This window comes from Ranitomeya imitator, chromosome 5 (assembly GCF_032444005.1).
Source record: "Ranitomeya imitator isolate aRanImi1 chromosome 5, aRanImi1.pri, whole genome shotgun sequence".
NCBI classification, from domain to species: domain Eukaryota; kingdom Metazoa; phylum Chordata; class Amphibia; order Anura; family Dendrobatidae; genus Ranitomeya; species Ranitomeya imitator.
In genome coordinates, this window is record NC_091286.1 from 52,066,269 (window position 1) to 52,086,348 (window position 20,080).

Consider the following 20,080-nt stretch of genomic DNA (forward strand, 5'->3'; position numbering starts at 1 on the left):
TCAATGATCTAGATGTTATCAATAGTGATGAGTGAGTGTAGTCGTTGCGCGCGTTTTCCCGAGCACGCTCGGGTGACCTCCGAGTATTTATGACTGCTTGGAGATTTAGTTTTCATCGTGGCTTCTGAATGATTTACAGCTACTAGCCTGCCTAAGTACATGTGGGGATTCCCCAGCAACCAGGCAACCCCCACATGTACTCAGCCTGGCTAATAGCTGTAAATCATTCAGCTGAGGTGACGAAAACTAAATCTCCGAACACTAACAAATACTCTGAGATCACCCGAGCATGCTCTGGAAAACCCGAGCAACGAGTATACTCGCTCATCACTAGTTATCAACTGTCTTTTGGATATATGATTGCTTACTTATGGTTTTATTCCTACAGGAAACAAGGAGCCCAAGTCCACCTAAATATAATAAAATCCCAAAATGTTTATTGTATCAATACAAGGCATAAGAAAATAGAGCAAGAGTCATAAAAGTAAAAAAAACCAAAGACTCAGGTATTTAGGACAGCTGGTCATTGATAATGTCACAGGATGGCATTATAGTGGGCCCGTATATAATGTATAATGTGTGCACACACACACACACATCGTGCACCAGTGCCACCTCAATTATTCACAATGCTAGTACAAAGCTATGACCAGGCATAAACAGCCCATAGCTTGAGGGAAAGCACACATCTGCACAAAGAACAGCAATCCACTTAGGGAACAATGATTAATGTTCCGGAGGGTGCTGTGACACGCATGCGCTGGCTGTGGCGCTGACTCACGGCTACCTGTGATGACATATAGTTAAAGTTCACCTGACACACAGATAGTTACAGCCCCTCTTAAGGAAGCCCACGCGAAACGCGCGTTGGAGCAGCAGATACAGCTCATCATACAGGTGGAAGTATGCGTAAGTGGGTCCTATACATGAGATTACGTTTTTGGATGATATAAGAGTTGTAGGAACCCCACTAACATAAACTTGAAGGTGATCAGTGGTAAATGTACAGTAATTTAATGGATTAAAAGTGTAACTTTTGTTTATTTTTACATATTTTTTTAATTCATATTTTTCATGGGGAAAACCCTTTTATGGTAACATTCTCTTGGTCCCCTCCTATTATTTATTACATTTATGATTTTTTTTAAATTATCAATATGTATGCAAATGAATAATGTATACAAAGGATCAACATTAACATACATTTCATTTCATTGCAGCAGAATTAGATCTAAAGACTGATAAATAAGAAAAGCTTATTAACCAGGCTGCAGCCATTTGATAAAATAGTCATTAAAGAAGATTAATGATAGCAGCCTACAAATATCAAATAGCAGAAAGATGTATAACAATAGCAAGTGGGTGAAAAAATTGATAATTGCTTTTGTAGGATTGGGTTATGAAATCAGAGAAGACCTATATGATTACGATTTAAAAGGCTGAAGCTAAATGGACCACAGGAATGTGTAACGGATCCGGCTAAGTGTTTATTGTCCAATTAGTCGTCTCACTGCCTAAACAATATACCACGGCCCAATAGAACAAGTAATATATTTTTAGAATCAGTTACTGGACCAAAGTATTACATAACACTGCAATGATTAATATGTAATAAATGCATTGTGTACCTCAGATAGGAATAAAAATAATATAGGCTCAAAGGGGCTCCTAAAGGATCGTTTATAAGTTTTATTTGCTTTGGCAATATTGATTTGCACATACACTTAGATGACCTGGAGGTAGAATTTCTTGATCCACAGCCATTTCTTTTCACAAAACCGAATTACTCTATGCATCAGTAATTTAATGCCGAGTTCCAGGAACAAACGCAGTCTTGGATCAAAAGCTGTCCAACAAAATATCACCGGAGCATTCTATGCAAAGCCATGCATAATAGAAAATTCATTTATTACACATGTCAAACAGCAGATCAACCATCAAGGTTATGACTCTGATATCATCGCTTGATATTCACGCAATCATACTGAAAATAGAAATGATATTAACAGACTGCAAGTGTTGTACAAGACTGAAGAGCGCAATTCTTCTTGTTTTACAAGCATTTTACCCTTCTTGAGACCGTGGTGAAGCTTTTTATTTGGCTTAGATAAGAGTTACCTCACCGCTATCAGCTTTTATACATTACAATGCAAAAAAAATACACATATTACACGATTTGGATAGGGCTATCCTCAGCTCTTTTTGCCTATATTATATGTGTAGTATAAACATGTGTCCAACCCCTCGATCAGCTGAAAACCGCTCTGGCAGCCATCAGAACTAAGCAACGCAAGTGGCGAAATACAGTAGCATCGTGCATTGGTTAGTGGCCATTGCTGAGTACTGGACTTTATCTTCCATTCACTTCATTTCACTTGAATGGGAGATAAAGAGAAATAGTCAAAAAGGACAAAATATCAGCTCACCCAAAGTACTGAGGAAGTCCCAATTGCACAGAAAATCGAGACATATGGCAAGTTCACTAGCAGAAAAAATCCAGCATAAGGATCCTTAAAAATAGTAGTATTCATTGTAAATGCATTAAAATGCAATCCATCATCATAAGAAACCGCACACAAGTTTCAGACTACGTCTTTACTCATTGCAATGTGTGGGTCTACTGTGTTCTTCCCCATGTATTGCTTAGTTCTTAGCCATTTTCAGCTGACTGGTCACAGTGCCAGTGGTTGGACCCGATCCTAATGCAGTTATCAACTGATCAGGGGGAGTTCTGGGTGTCAGACCACCATCCAGAGCAGTGTTCAGCTGTTCGGTGAAAGTGCAGGTATGTCTGACCCCAACTTATCTCATAGATGACCTATCCTCTGAAGAGGTCATCAATTTTAAGCTCATGGTCAACCACTTTTATAAGTCCAGTTTCTGGGTGTCGGAAACCTCCAAGACTTCTCCCGAGTATCCCCCATCCTCTGGAATTCTGTGCCCCAACACGACCAGTTATCCACCACATTTGGATTCTTCAAAAGAAACCTGAAAACCCATCTCTTCAAAGAAGCTTACACCCTGTAATGACCACACGGCCACCTCAACACCATCGGAGCGACTGCAACCCTCGAACTACTGTCTCCTTCCCCATAATCCTGTAGAATGTAAGCCCGCAAGGGCAGGGTCCTCTTCCCTCTGCACCAGTCTATCATTGTTAGTTTTGTTTACTGTAAGTGATATTTGTATTTTGATGTAACCCCTTCTCATGTACAGCACCATGGAATTAATGGTGCTATATAAATAAATAATAAAAATAAAAACCCATTTCAAAACATTATAGTAACATGGTAGAAAAAACATCCAAGGGCTGTGTTTCATATTGTATATAGACACATATAACATAAACATCTCCCAACAGTGTAGTATGAAATCATGTTTTTTTTTAAAGCTAGTCATTTCACTCCACTTATCTGGCAATATGAAAGAAAATGTAAGACGGACAATTCTATACATATTGATTATGTTCACATAGCTATACAGTAAAGAGGTTACAGCAATATCTTTCCACCTTTGGAATTATTAAAACTGGTCACTCTAGCCTTGTCTAAGATACAGGGCTGCATGCTGATGAGTGTTTTGATTACAGCGCAGAGGAAAAGAGTGGTGTGGATGATAGCCATTGTTTAAAATGTCCTTGTTTAAAAGCTGTAATGGGAAATTTTTGTAAAATTTCAATATCTAAAAATTCCATTTTAGGAATCATATGTCAGATGGGAATGTCAATGGAATAAAAGAAAACATTCCAGATTTATTAGAGTCTAATATAAGCTGGACAAATCATTTCCTTAAATTACTTTTTGATTGGCTTCCCTTCGATATTGACAACACTTGGACCATTTTATACCAAATCACTATTCTTTTTATTATGGACTCATTTGGACACTTTCAAAACTAGTAAGGCACAAACAGTGTCTAAGATACAGTGGGGAAAAGCATTTAGTCAGCCACCAATTGTACAAGTTCTCCCACTTAAAAAGATAAGAGAGGCCTGTAATTGGCATTGTAGGTAGACCACAACTATGAGAGTCAAAAAGAGAAAACAAATCCAGAAAATCACCTTGTCTGATTTGGCAAGATTTATTTTGCAAATTATGGTGGAAAATAAGTTTTTGGTCACCTAAAAACATGCAACATTTCTGGCTCTCACAGACCTCAAACAGTCACACTCAAAACTCCACTATGGTGAAGACCAAATAGCTGTCGAAGGACACCAGAAACAAAATTGTAGCCCTGCACCAGGCTGGGAAGACTGAATCTACAATAGGCAAGCAGCTTGGTGTGATGAAATCAATTGTGGGAGCAATAATAAGAAAATGGAAGACACACAAGACCACTGATAATCTCCCTCAATCTGGGGCTCCACACGAGATCTCACCCCTTGGATTCAAACTGATCACAAGAACGGTGAAGAAAAATTCCAGAACCACACGGGGGACCTAGTGATGGACCTGCATAGAGCTGGGACCACCAGAACAAAGGCCACCATCAGTAACACACTACACCATCAGGGACTCAGATCCTGCAGTGCCAGATGTGTCCCCCTGCTTAAGCCAGTACATGACCGGGCCTGTCTGAAGTTTGCTAGAGAGCATTTGGATTATCCAGAAGAGTATTGGAGAATGTCATATGGTCTGATGAAACCAAAGTAGAACTGTTTGGTAGAAACAAAACTCGTTGTGTTTAGAGGAGACAGAATGCTGAGTTGCATCCAAAGAATACCATACCTACTGTGAAGCATGGGGCAGGCAACATCAAACTTTGGGGCTGTTTCTCTGCAAAGGGAACAGGATGACTGATCAATGTACATGAAAGAATGAATGGGGCCATGTATCATGAGATTTTGAGTGCAAATCTCCTTCCATCAGCAAGGACATTGAATATGAAATGTGGATAGGTCTTTCAGCATGATAATGATCCCAAGCACACCACCAGGGCAACGAAGGAGTGGCTTCGTAAGAAGCATATGAAGGTCCAGGAGTGGCCTAACCAGTCTCCAGATCTCAACCCCATAGAAAACCTTTGGAGGGAGTTGAAAGTCCGTGTTGCCCAGCGACAGGCCCAAAACATCACTGCTCTAGAGGAGATCTGCATGGAGGAATGGGCCTACATACCACCAACAGTGTGGGCCAACCTTGTGAAGACTTACAGAAAACGTTTGACCTCTGTCATTGCCAATAAAGGATATATAACAAAATACTGAGATGAACTTTGTTAATGACAAAATACTTATTTTATACCATAATTTGCAAAATAAATCTTGCCAAAACAGACAAGGTGATTTTCTGGATTTGTTTTCTCATTTTGACTCTCATAGTTGTGGTCTACCTATTACAGGCCTCTCTCATCTTTTTAAGTTGGAGAACTTGCACAATTGGTGGCTGACTAAATACTTTTTTCCCCACTGTATAAAATACATTTAATGGAAGGCATGTATGCCAGTCTTATATCGCAAATTAATCCAGAATTCTGGCACATTTAGCTTAGGAAATTTCTCATAATGTGTGTGGCCACCTTCAGAGTAATCATCTCTACAGTTAAAATACCACATTAAAGTATTGATGCTTTAAATGGTTAATTCACCGTAAAAATAAACCATACTGATGTAATATGCATCTTATGCTATTTTCCAAAATCCCTTGATGAATTTATAAAACACGTCTCATGTCCAATTCTCAAAAAAAACTCAATATAGGTGTAAGGCAACAGTGAATTGTCAAGACACCTAGCCAGTGCTTATATGTCTTTAGAAACAGCTTGAAGGAAAGAAACATGCCAAAATTTGCGATCTCTGCCTTCTAATACATTACAAGTTTAAAGCACACTGTTTTCATTATACATTGTAAGTTCATCCCTGGGACCAACAATGGAATACCTTTTGGGAAAAATAAAAGTGTATAAAACCTTCAAAGTAAGCTGAAATAAAAATGAAATAAATGTTCTAAAAAAGTGAAATAGTTTCTCTATGGTATCCCAACATACAATAAATCAGTTTTAATTTTTCGAAAAAGTCTGACCACCAATCAATATTCAAACAAGGATGGTTGCATTTATTTCATAAACTATTTTTTTTCTATGTATCATAAGAATGGAAGGTAAAATTGCATGCAATGCAAAACTGGAAAAATCAATAAAAAACGCACATAGTATAGTTGTCTATTTTGTTATTCTTTTGAAATATGAATATGCAAAAACGTAAATATTTATTTAGATTCTTTTCTGATAATATCACAGATTTACATAGCAACCCTACATAATTAAGACATTCTTTCAACTTTATTTTCTCACTTCTTTATTACACCAATGTATTAAAGTATAACTCTGCTCAAAACTAAAAAAAAAGCATGTTTGTTTTTTTCAAGGGATCCTGGAAGATGAGAGAAAGTGGCCGTTAGAGATCACCGGATGTGAAGAGATTCAATTTATTCTCTGTGAGTTGAATGTTCCTTATTATGCGCTGGGGTCTGAAGAGACCAAGAGCTTGATAAACATAACATGTGGAAAAAAAACAACCAATTCTCAATCACCACTCAATTCTGCTGCTCATTGTCTCATATATGGTCCTCTTCTTACAGCCAACATCTTAACGCTAGCCATGACTGGGCGCAAGATGTCTTGGTACATGCACAGTGACTTCCCAGACTATTCATGACCGAAATCCCATCCTAAAGTGCCCATTTGAAGGTCATGGAGAGCATCGTGACATCAAGTCCTCTTCTAGCTTAAGAGGCCCTGGATTTCTGCACACAGTGATGGTAAGAACAAGGTGGCACGGACAGTAAGGCAGTGTGCAGCAGAGGTGGGTGGGAGGTATTAGTTTTTCTATTTTTTTCAACAGTTTGTCAACTTCTGCTGTTGAGCAAAATGACAACCCGCCGGCCAACATCTTCCTGAATCGCACTGGATGAATTACAAAAAAATCGTTCTTTTTTGGAGAATAGGGTTTTCTGTAAATTTGAGTATTATTCAATTCCACTTGAATAAATTGGCTAATTTCTAGTGGCCAAATACATACAATAGCTGTTAGCCTAGCAAACTTCTTTGGGTGTCCATACATGAAGGTAATCTAAATGAAAGAGTATCGTAAGCCACTTTCAGATGCTTTGATAACGGATTATATCTCTTAAAAACAAAATTTCAACTTGACAATTCATTTTTTCCTCAGCTTAGGCCACCACAGAACATCAAAAACACATTAGATAGCCTTCAGTTCCATCAAAATCTTGTGGATGGTTTAGATCACCTTAGTCTAATTTGTCCCACTTAGTTGAACTAGCTTAGTATTCTTTGTACCTGACTTTGAAATAACATGACCACCAGCAATTTTCTTGAACAACTATTTAGTCAGGGAAAATATATCACTATTGACCAATGTGCTTCTCTCAAGTTGCACAGTGTTGGCATACGTGATTCACCAATAATACAAAATAGGTCCCCATGCCCCAGCCTACTAGACCCATATGACAGTGACCTCAGAGAAAAGAAGAATTGAGCTTTAGTGAATTTGAGAACTTTCATCAATTATGATTTTTTTTTCAACTATATACATTCTTTTATTGTAAAAATCTCCTCTATAGAAGACCAATTTTCAATGTATTTTTGCTCATCATCTGAAGAATGTTTTATTACGTAATATAGTATGTTAATAATGTAATAGCTGAAACATCTGCTGATTTAAGAATGTCCTTTAAGCACATGTTACTGTAATATAATAATTATTTCCAAATAAGAATATATTACTTACAATGTGCAGCTCTAAGTAATCACCCAGTCCCGTAGAGCTGTCCACTCGAACCAATACTGCTTCTTTTTGTACAGTGCTAAACCCTATGGCCAGTCTGTCTGCACGTGTGCTGGGCCGATCGTTCGGTGGCCATGTGTATGTTATTTGTCCTCCTCCTTTACTAAAGATGTATGTTGTCCCAGCTGTGGACGAAACAGAAAGATATTCATGATATAAAATATATGTGAAAAGAGAAAATCAAACATGGAACACAACTTTTGCAATGACCCTCGGTTATAAATATAACAAACTAAATGGTACCTTAAGTATGCAAAAAAAATGCCAAAAATGATACAAATAATTGAGAACCATGTGGGCATAATATCAACCTGCAAATACAAATATTATTATTATTTCAGCAATAATTTTCAATAATAGTATTAATTTCCATACATTTAATTGGGATTATGGAACACTAGTATCATGTAGGTATCACTACAGAGTTTAGCATTTTACTGCCAACTTTGAGAGAACTTAGGTTGGAGACTAAATCTAGTGTTTTTGAACCCAAACTTCAGCATGTGATCAGACCATGGTATAATGACTCCACTATAGGCTAAGACCTCTGCCCACTGCTGGTTCTGGATAACTGTTGGGTTTGGATACTCTGATAATATTGAACTGTCCAGTGCATTGCCAGTTACAAGGCATGAAGAGGTTTTCACACCATAATGGTGACCTGTCAAAATGAGATCACTGGTCTCCGTCACCTGGCACCCACATGATCAGCTGAAAACAGCTCTGGTGGCAGACAAGTGTAAAATGTAATGGAGCCGTAGAACGGAGATCCATTCAATGTGCTGAGGTTGTTGTCGGGTGCTGCCAAAGAGCTTCTTTTCAACAGAGCTCCAACCAACGTGTTACTAAAAAGAATTGAAGCTGTTCTACTGTAACCAACAGCGGCCGCTAAGCTTTGAATGATGCCACGTTTCATGTATTTACATCAGGAGCAAATCACAGTGGATCGTTGAGGGTGCCGGGTGTCGGACACCAAACAATTTCATATTGATGACTTATCCTTGACCAATTCATATAAATTAATGGGGCTATCCGGTGACACCACATTGATGAACTATCCCTGGGAGTCTAACATTAATGTATATCAAAAGGGCAGGCCCTTTAAATGCTACTAATATTACAAATAAATGTGGTCAATTTATAAAAAAATAATAAATCTATACAGTAAATATCAGGATATTAATGGCCCACTGATTGCTGCAAGCTTTATATCTATTGTTTTTCCATGTTTCTCTAAAAGCTTGACTACTGCACTTCTTCCTTTTCTTCACCCTGCATCAGCCCATCACTTGTCACTCCATTTTGTTTCTTCACTCTTGCTATGACACATAATTAAAGTGAGTTGCCATAGCAATACACGGAAATATATCCTCTTTGATCTACCATGGGGCTAGATGGAATCAAGAACCTTGATAACTTCTGTAGCAGAGGAAATGTTTATCTAGGCATACATTTTCTTCTTTTTAAGGCATTAATTCCTGCTTTTTTATTTTGCTTTCTTCTTTTTTACATTGCACGGTCAATTTCTTTTATTACTATATAATTGTTAGGGCTAGCGGAACGCACCAAATAATAAGACAGATAGAGTATGGTGCGTTCGCAGCCCAGGGTCCACCGTGCAGAGATGGAACCTGCTGCCAAGTAATGACGGACTATATGGCGGTACTCATAAGTATACACACGTGGGTTAAACTTCACCCAGCGTGAAGGAAGCGATCCTGTTGCGTCACAGGACCGCGGTACAGCACATAGAGCGCGAGCAAGTAGTCAGCGAACTCAACCCCAACTAGGATTGAAGTCCGATTAGACCCTTGCTGGCACAAAACCGCAACTGGGTGTGTAAAGAAACTAAATAACAATTTTAAGGCACAAGAGTGCATGCGGTGCCGCACTGACGAACGCCACTAACCACCCAGGCTTGGGTAAGGAAAGCACAGAGGAAGTGCACGGCGCCGTACTGGCGGTCACAGCAACTGGATGCTGTAATGTGTGATTAGTGCTGTAGGCTAAGTCGGGCGCTAGATAGCAACCATACTCCTTCCGCGAACAGACATTCAATAGGGTAGGGGTATCCAAGGACGACTTGCACTCACAACATACACACATTAACAATTGTACACTAGCGCATGGCCGTGCGGTCATGCGCAGTTTATATAGTTGCAGCACAGGAAGTGGCCACAGAAACTTTGCCCTTCGAAGACCTGCCAAGAGGACCAATGGAATGTGCTGCAGAGCCTAAGCACATGACCCTCGATCTCCAATGGGAGATCTTGCCCTGGGCATGCTCAGTGTGTGCAGACAAGGACTTAGTCCCAGAGAAGTCCGCTCGCTGCTGACCAGCACTGGCTTTAATGGCAGAAGCTGAAGAAGCAGCAGTAACTCTCTGTACAGAGTGAGACTGAGCAAGACGCTGGGACCGACGTCCTTGCTGAGCAGACTCCACTGCGGCTGGATGAGAATGGGAGACTGCAGCGGAGATGGCTCGAGATTCCCCCTGTGCAGAAGCGGGAACTCGAGACCTAACATTACCCCCCTCCTAGGGCCCCCCCCTCCTTGGGCCTCGCTACGCTCGAAGGCAGCAATGAGCTGTGGGGCCCGAATGTTTTCAGCAGGCTCCCATGACCTGTCCTCCGGGCCATAACCCTTCCAATCCACCAGATAGAACTTTTTGCCGCGTACCACCTTGCACCCCAAAATAGCGTTCACCTCGTAATCGTCCGTAGACGAACCCGATGTCCCGGCAGATGACTCGGAAAACCGGGACATGTATACGGGTTTCAAGAGGGACACATGAAAGGTGTCGGTGATACCCAAGCGTGGAGGAAGAGCCAAACGGTAGACCACAGGATTAACCCGTTCGAGAACCTTGAAGGGACCCAAGTAGCAAGGAGCAAACTTAGTGGACTCAACTCGCAGCCTGATGTTACGGGCGGAGAGCCACACCAAGTCGCCAGGAGCAAAGGTCAGAGCGGGGCACCAATGAACATTGGCGGAGGACCTCATTCTCTCCTTGGAGGCCCGAATGGCATCCTGCGTGCGGTCCCAAATGTCCCGTGCCTCCACAGCCCAGTCTGCCACCCTGGAGTCAGCAGAAGACACAGGCATGGGCACAGGAACACGCGGATGCTGGCCGTAATTTAGGAGGAATGGAGTCTGACCGGTGGAGTCGGCTACGGCATTGTTAAGTGCAAACTCTGCCCACGGTAGCAAGGATGCCCAGTCATCCTGCCTGGCAGAAACAAAATGTCGTAAATATGTGACCAAGGTCTGGTTGGCCCTCTCTACCAACCCATTCGTCTCGGGATGATATGCCGAAGAGAGATTTAACTCAATACTGAGTAGACGACAAAGCTCTCTCCAGAATCGAGACGCAAACTGGGGACCCCGGTCACTAACAATTTTGTCTGGCATACCGTGTAGGCGAAAGATATGCTTGACGAACAAAACAGCCAACGCCCGTGCAGAAGGTAGCCGTGGAAGAGGCACCAAGTGCACCATTTTGGAAAAATGGTCGGTGATCACCCAGATAATGGTGCAGTTACGAGACTTGGGTAAGCCCACCACAAAGTCCATCCCGACCATCTCCCAGGGCCTGTCCGCCACCGGCAGAGGATAAAGCAAACCAGCTGGCCATTGCCGAGGAGTCTTGTTCTTGGCGCAAGAGACACACGCCCGAACATACTCTGCGACATCACGAGCCATATGCGGCCACCAGTATGTCCTCGCCAGTAACTCAGATGTCCTTTTGGTACCAAAATGTCCACCCACCCTGGACGAGTGTGCCCAAGAGAGAACCTCCGGTCGCAAACTGGATGGAACAAAAGTCTTGCCCGGGGGCACAGACTCTAGCAAAACCGGGGCTACAGTTCTCAAGCTCTCGGTGGGGACAATAAGCCGAGGCTCCTCCTCCTCCTCCGCAGATGACACAACGGAGCGAGAGAGAGCGTCGGCCCGAATGTTCTTCTCCCCAGAAAGAAAATGGAGGGTGAAATGAAACCGGGAGAAGAATAAGGACCATCTGGCCTGGCGAGAATTCAACCGCTGGGCTGTCTGCAGGCACACCAAATTTTTATGGTCTGTGAAGACTTGGAAGGGAAAACGTGCTCCCTCCAAGAGATGTCTCCACTTCGAGAAAGCCAACTTCATGGCTAGCAACTCCCTGTCCCCGATGGAATAATTCCTCTCTGCTGGTGAGAAGGTCTTGGAGAAAAAGAAGCAAGGATGCTTCCGACCTTGAGCATCCTTTTGGAAGAGGACTGCTCCAGCACCAACAGAAGAGGCATCCACCTCCATGATAAATGGCTTATCAACATCGGGGCGATGTAGGATGGGAGCGCTAGCGAAGTGTGACTTTATAGAGTTAAAGGCCTTGGAGACCTCCTCAGACCACAATTTGGGATTCGCCCCCTTCTTGGTGAGGGCAACCAAGGGAGCTACCAAAGTTGAGAAGTGCGGAATGAACTGGCGATAATAATTAATGAACCCCATAAAGCGCTGCACCGCTTTAAGAGAATGGGGTTCCTGCCAGTCCATCACAGCCTGTAGTTTAGCAGGATCCATAGCCAATCCCTGGGCAGAGATGATGTAGCCTAGGAAAGGTAAGGACTCCTGCTCAAACATACACTTCTCCAACTTGGCATAGAGGGAGTTTGCCCGTAGAAGGTCGAAGACTTTGCAAACATCTCTCCGGTGGGAGTCAATATCTGGAGAGTAGATGAGAATATCATCCAGATAGACTACGACCGAGGTGGAAAGCATATCCCGGAAGATATCGTTCACAAAGTCTTGGAAAACGGCCGGGGCATTACAGAGCCCGAAGGGCATCACCAGATATTCATAGTGCCCACCCTGGTGTTAAAAGCCGTCTTCCATTCGTCCCCCTCACGGATGCGAATCAGGTTGTAAGCACCCCGCAGATCTAGTTTAGTAAATACCCTTGCTCCCCGAAGCCTATCGAAGAGCTCAGATATCAAGGGCAAAGGATACTTATTTTTAACGGTGATGGCGTTAAGACCCCTGTAGTCTATGCATGGACGTAGTTCCCCATTCTTCTTCTGCACGAAGAAGAACCCTGACCCAGCAGGTGACACTGACTTCCTAATGAATCCTCTTGCCAGATTTTCCTGGATGTACTGTGACATTGCCTCCATCTCCGGGAGAGATAGCGGATAGACTCGACCCCGGGGAGGCTCAGCACCAGGCAAGAGATCAATAGGATAGTCATAGGGGCGATGGGGCGGAAGGATCTCCGCCGCCTTTTTGGAGAACACGTCTGCATAAGACCAATACTGCTTGGGGAGAGAGGAAAGATCTGCGGGTACCTCAGTAGTAGCAACCTGAACGCACTCCCTCTGACACCTACCCCCACAAGATTCGCCCCATCCCAGGATTCTGCCAGAGGACCACTCGATATGAGGAGAGTGGTACCGTAGCCAAGGTATTCCCAACAGGACCTCATCAATTCCCTCAGGAATGACGAGCAGACATATAATCTCCTGATGAGATGGCGACATGGACAGAGTAAAAGGGATGGTCTGGTGTGTTATCTGTGAGGGCAGTGTCGACCCATTCACCACTCGTACCGTTACTGGTTGAGCTAGCATAACCAGGGGTATTGCGTGACATTGGTCGAAGGCAGAAGACATAAAATTGCCCTCCGCCCCAGAATCCACGCAGAGCTCTACCGAGTGGGAGAATGAGCCTATAGTAATTGTCCCCTTAAAGGACAGGGGTCCACCGTGCAGAGATGCAACCTGCTGCCAAGTAATGACGGACTATATGGCGGTACTCATAAGCATACACACGTGGGTTAAACTTCACCCAGCGTGAAGGAAGCGATCCTGTTGCGTCACAGGACCGCAGTACCGCACATAGAGCGCGAGCAAGTAGTCAGCGAACTCAACCCCAACTAGGATTGAAGTCCGATTAGACCCTTGCTGGCACAACACCGCAACTGGGTGTGTAAAGAAACTAAATAACAATTTTAAGGCACAAGAGTGCATGCGGTGCCGCACTGATGAATGCCACTAACCACCCAGGCTTGGGTAAGGAAAGCACAGAGGAAGTGCACGGCGCCGTACTGGTGGTCACAGCAACTGGACGCTGTAATGTGTGATTAGTGCTGTAGGCTAAGTCGGGCGCTAGATAGCAAACATACTCCTTCCGCGAACAGACATTCAATAGGGTAGGGGTATCCAAGGACGACTTGCACTCACAACATACACACATTAACAATTGTACACTAGCGCATGGCCGTGCGGTCATGCGCAGTTTATATAGTTGCAGCACAGGAAGTGGTCACAGAAACTTTGCCCTTCCAAGACCTGCCAAGAGGACCAATGGAATGTGCTGCAGAGCCTGAGCACATGACCCTCGATCTCCAACGGGAGATCTTGCCCTGGGCATGCTCAGTGTGTGCAGACAAGGACTTAGTCCCAGAGAAGTCCGCTCGCTGCTGACCAGCACTGGCTTTAATGGCAGAAGCTGAAGAAGCAGCAGTAACTCTCTGTACAGAGTGAGACTGAGCAAGACGCTGGGACCGACGTCCCTGCTGAGCAGACTCCACTGCGGCTGGATAAGAATGGGAGACCGCAGCGGAGATGGCTCGAGATTCCCCCTGTGCAGAAGCGGGAACTCGAGACCTAACAATAATACCGATAATTTTCTAAATAGTTTCGTATTCATTAATTGTGTTATTTATTTTCTAAATGATACATTTCGCGTCTTCCAACTGTGAAGTTTCACAACAATTTTTTCTCTTCTACAGTTATGTGTCAAATTATGATATTCATGTGTTATAGGTCCACAAATAAATTGTGCACTTGTTAATACCTTCAGAAGATCTGTATCTATTTTTACTTAGCTTTAAACATATATTAAAAGCACTGGAACTTTGTAAGAAGCTCCCTAGCTATGACCAGCCATCAATGCATTCTACATTTTGTTGTGGAAATCAGTAAACTTCATGGTCTTCCCCAATGTTGCCTTCAGAAATATCTCAATGGAATATCAGAAAGTAAGTCATATTTCCATTTATTTTCCTCCTTTTATGACCTGGTGATGATGACATATAAATAGTAGAAGCACAAAAACAGAAGAGGCAGCATTCACCAATCCTTCGAGTCGGTATTCTTTATTTGCTTACAAAAACATCTTCACGGCCGGGGGTGCAATAATACAGAGTGCGGCAAGTTTGACGACAGCTGTTTCGCGCCTGCCTGGTGCTTCTACAGGTCCACTGACCTGTAGAAGCGCCAGGCAGGCGCGAAACAGCTGTCGTCAGACTTGCCGCACTCTGTATTATTGCACCCCCGGCCGTGAAGATGTTTTTGTAAGCAAATAAAGAATACCGACTCGAAGGATTGGTGAGTGCTGCCTCTTCTGTTTTTGTGCTTCTACGTTGGAATTGTTCACTGGCTCTTCAGGCACGAGCACCCGAGATCCGGCTGTTTCACTTCAGACGCAGGTGAGCAGGCGTCGCTATACCCATAAGCAGTGGTGCGGTCTGCTTTTTCTCTACTTAGACTGACATATAAATAGGGTGTAAATTGAGAATAATAAGTATTTAAATGGCTGCTAGAAACAAAGCGTAGGTTCAAAGCCACTTCCTAAGCAAATGCTGGGCAGAAACCATGGAAAGTAACTCCACATGGATTTGAATGTGGACTCACAGAAGTCCAAAGGGCAGTCTTAGATTTCTGTTGTTGGGTCCACTGGAGTTATGTACTAGATTTGCTTGTACAGGAAAAATTGTAGCATGAATGTTCCCTTAGGGTAGGTTCACACAGAGAATTTTGGCAAAAACCCCAATGCAGTGATCGATTTAGGTTTTTTCAGCCAAATCCAGAAGTGGATCTTGCAGAAAGGACAAACATAAATCCTTTCTTTATATTTAACATTCCTTTTGAATTTGCTTCTGAATTTGGCTAAACTGCATCAGTTGAGTGAATTTAAAAAAAGAAGAGAATGTTCAGCTTCACCATAAGGGTAAGAATCTCAACGCGTTTCTGGAGACTAAGCTCCCTTAATTCCTTGATTAAGGGAGCTTAGTCTCCAGAAACACGTTGAGATTCTTACCCATGTGGTTCGTGCTGAAGTCTGTATCCTCTATGTTTAAAGTTTGTGAATAAAGAAAACCCTTTTTTACGGATTCGGTGAAGCTGGACATTCTCTTCTTTTTTGGACTTTATACGCCTGGACACAGCGGGTCCGTGCTCCCGAGGTTTGGTTTATGCATCACGGGTGAGCTGGCTTCTTGAGTAAATTTTCCCAAAAATATTAACAATGAAATCACCCGGAAATGGCCACTAAATATTACTGTAGGGAAGCATTAAATATGGTTACTATCTAATATTTTAAAATATAGTTATACATGGAGGTTTTAGAACTGAATGTATAAGATAAAGTATTGATCATAGGGAAAACATACTCTTGGACTCACTTCAGGTAATCTCATGAAAGACCACTACAAGCAACTTCTACCCAGGCTGCAGTGATTGACAAAATAAAATAAAATCAAGATTATAATCAACTGCATTGCAAACGTGGAGAAAATTGGGACAGATTTATAATGACCATTTTAAGCTTAGACAACTTACAAGTAGTCTTCTGAAAAATGGATCCCATGCTGTGTGATAGATTTAATGGATCTTGTTAGAAATGCAAACTTTTTTTACATGGACCAAACTATAAATATTTACAGATCGATTGGTTGTGTAACCCCTTAGTGACAGAGCCAATTTTGACCTTAATGACTAAGCAATTTTTTACAATTCCGACCACTGTTACTTTATGAGGTTATAGCCCTGGAACCCTTCAATGGATTCCATTGATTCTTAGAATGTTTTTCGTGACATATTGTACTTCATATTAGCAGTAAAATGTATTTGATATGACTTGTGTTTATGAAAAAAACAGAAATATGGCATAACATTTGAAAATTTTGCAATTTTCAAACGTTTAATTTTTGTGCCCTTAAATAAGAGTCGTGTCACACAACATAGTTAATAAATAACATTTCCCACACGTCAACTATACATCAGCACAATTTTGGAAACTTTTTTTTTTTAGGACGTTATAAGGGTTAAAAGTCAACTAGCGATATCACATTTTTGCAACAAAATTCACAAACCATTTTTTTAGGAAGCACCTCACATTTGAAGAGTGTTTGGGGGGTCAATATGACAGAAAATACCAAAAAGTGACACTATTCTTAAAACTGCACCCCTCGAGGTGCACAAATCCACACTCAGGAAGTTTATTAACCCTTCAGATGTTTCATGAGAACTAAATAAATGTGAAAGGAAAAAAATGAACATTTTACTTTTTTGACAAAAAAATTACTTTGGACCCAAACTTTTTTATTTTCCGAAGGGTATCAGGAGAAAATGGACCGCAAAATTGGTTGTGCAATTTCTCCTGAGTGCGCCGATACCCTGTATGTGGATGAAAGCCACTGTTTGGGCGCAGGGCAGGGTTCAGAAGGGAGGGAGCACCATTTGACTTTTTGAATGCAAAATTGGTTGGAATCAATGGTGAATGAATGAACACAGCCCTAACTCCAACACACTCCTAACCCTAATCCCAACCCTAACCACAACAATAACCCCAACACAGCTAGCTCTAACCCCAACCCTAACCGTAGCCTCAACATGAACTCCAACTGCAAAGAATGGCAAAAAATACATTTTTTACTTCAATATTTTTACCTAACTAAGAAGATGACAAAGGGGGTTTGATTTACTATTTTTTTATTTTGAGCACTGTGATAGGGTCTATCACAGTGATCAAAATGAACCAAAAGGAATTATCTCCTATTGTTGCCAGGTGCCGGCCAGCAGATCTTCGCGGGCGCACTGTGTATGCGTCCGCCATTTTCTCCCAGAAAGATGATGCGGAGGGCCGGGGGACGGAGATAGAGTGTCTGGGGATGGCAGAGGTACTGTGAGAGGGCTTTATGGGACCCCATTTCTCTCTCCTCTAGTATGCTAGATCATATCAGAGGAGAAAGAAATGAATGGAAAATCAGACTTTTTTTGCAATCGCAATTATTTGGCGCATAATGGTGATCACAAGACTGGGGACTGTAAAAACTGACCAGAATCATTTTCTCCAGGGTCACATCTATGCCTGGTAGCCTAAACCCAGGAAATTTTCTGTCCAATGCTGGGGAACGCTATACACTTATTTCTCAGCACAGTTAAAAAGCGGCGCTGAGGAATAAGGCCACTTAACTGATGCTGTTAAACGGCGTAGCGTCAGTCGTTAAGGGGTTAAAAGCCCGTTTACACAGACAGACTGCTCTGCAAATGTGCATTGAGCAATGTGCAATACATCTTTCAGTGTGCATCGACTGCCATAGTTCTCAGGAGCACAAGTCCTGTTTACACAGGTCAATGTGCTGCCGAGAACAATGATCTTTTGTACTGGACAAAAGATAACTTCACCGAATGATCACAAATCCTAACAGAGTAAAATGCACATTTTAGAAAATAGCCAGGTATTCTTGCCTCTTCGTTGCACTGTAGTTCAGTATTTTTCAATTTTGTAAAATTAAACAATTTTCCACATTGATATTTCACATAAATAACTCCCAGTTGATAAACTAAACTATCCTTCATGTTAGTAAAACAAAACCAATTGTTTCTGTACTATTACAATTCATGCACCAGGCAAACTGTGTTTAATGTAAGGTGAAGAACGAATTGAGTATGTGACAGTGTTAAAAATTCAATGTGCTTTCAAGGCAGTCACCTAGGAATAAATGGTCCCTGTCTCTGATTTGAAAGGGATTTAGTAGTGTTGCACTTGCCATAGACAAGTAAATGAGGGATTAAATTATAATCTCATATAGTCAAAGGACTTTGTAGCCCGGCCTGGATTTGTAGCAGTAATACACATGGCTTAGTTTAGGATGGTGAAAGGGCTAAAATGGCAACTCTGCACATTTTTGCATATTGTATACAGAGAGATTGGGTCTGGAGACCAGAAAATAAACTAAAATTGTGCTACTCAAAGTTTAATAGTTTCCACTGTTGCATAGCACCATACAATAAACCTAAATTAATCTTTAGAAAGCACCTGTCACCCAGTCAAAAGAAGACAGTTTCCATTTTTGCTTAATTTTCACTTATTCCCTGAGTATTGTGCTTTTTTTTCTTTTATTAAAATCCACCGTATGGTTCCAGAGATTTATACCTTTTTATTGAGGGCAAATTATTTTGGTCTTTACCTCGAGGGCGGTGCTCACAGGGAAATTATGCTAAACAACCTAAAGACCCCTCCCAAGAGAATCCTTAGAGTAACACACTCTTGTTATAGACCATAAAAATTAGCCCTAGTTGAAAAAGCCCACATTTCTGGAACTGTATGGTGTATTTATTAAAAAAAACATAGATTATTAAGGGGGAAGTAGGAATGAAATAAGAACAAAAACTTTCCAATGTTGTCCCAGTGACAGATGCTCATTTAACATGGAGGCATCCCAGACATCAGATGGATGTCTGCGAACTAAGGCAGATAGAGCTGTTGTGAATTCCGCTCTTGGACTCCCTCCGGTGGTTGTAAGTAGCATTTTTGTGAGTTCTGCTCTTTGGCTCCCTCCTGTGGTTTTCAGTGGTATGGCTGCTTCTTGGATTTAGCTTCAGCAGCTGTTTTCACTGATCGTCTTTCTGGCTCGGCTATATTAATCTGGCCTTATCCCTCATTCAATTCCAGTTGTCAATTGTTCCTGCCTGGAGTCATTGCTCTTAGGACTTTCCTGACACTCTGACCAGTTCATCAAAGCTAAGTCCTTGCTTGTCCTTTTGCGGTTCTCTTGTTGTGGATTTTGTTGTTCAGCACTTTCTTTGTTTTTGTTCATTTGTCCAGCTTTTCAGTATGGATCTATTCAGTTAAGCTGGAAGCTCTGGGCAGCAGAGTTTGCCCTCCACACCTTTAGTTAGGTGTGGAGATTTTTGCATTTCTCTGCGGTGGACTTTTTCTAGTTTTTATTACTGACCGCACAGCGTTCTGCCCTGTACTATTTCTGTCTAGCTAGAAGTGGCCTCCTGTGCTAAATCTTGTTTCATACTACGTATGTCATTTCCTTCTCCTCTCACAGTCATTATTTGTGGGGGGCTAATCTATCCTTTGGGGATTTTCTCTGAGGCAAGATAGTTTTCCTGCTTCTATCTTTAGGGGTAGTTAGCTCTTAGGCTGTGACGAGATGCCTAGGCAGAGTTAGGAGCATTCCACGGCTACTTCTAGTGTTGTGTTGAGCTTAGGGACTGCGGTCAGTAT

General features: G+C 42.1%; 1 protein-coding gene across 21 annotated transcripts in view; it reads right to left on the reverse strand.

Annotated features, from left to right (window-relative positions):
- Positions 1-20,080, reverse strand: part of NRXN1 (neurexin 1) — a 1,975,072-nt gene that overhangs the window by 492,517 nt on the left and 1,462,475 nt on the right. For all 21 annotated transcript variants that reach the window (XM_069768660.1, XM_069768673.1, XM_069768667.1 and 18 more), the window contains one exon: positions 7,745-7,926. In XM_069768660.1, coding sequence (XP_069624761.1) covers positions 7,745-7,926 — 182 coding nt within the window. The remainder of the gene's footprint in view (positions 1-7,744; positions 7,927-20,080) is intronic.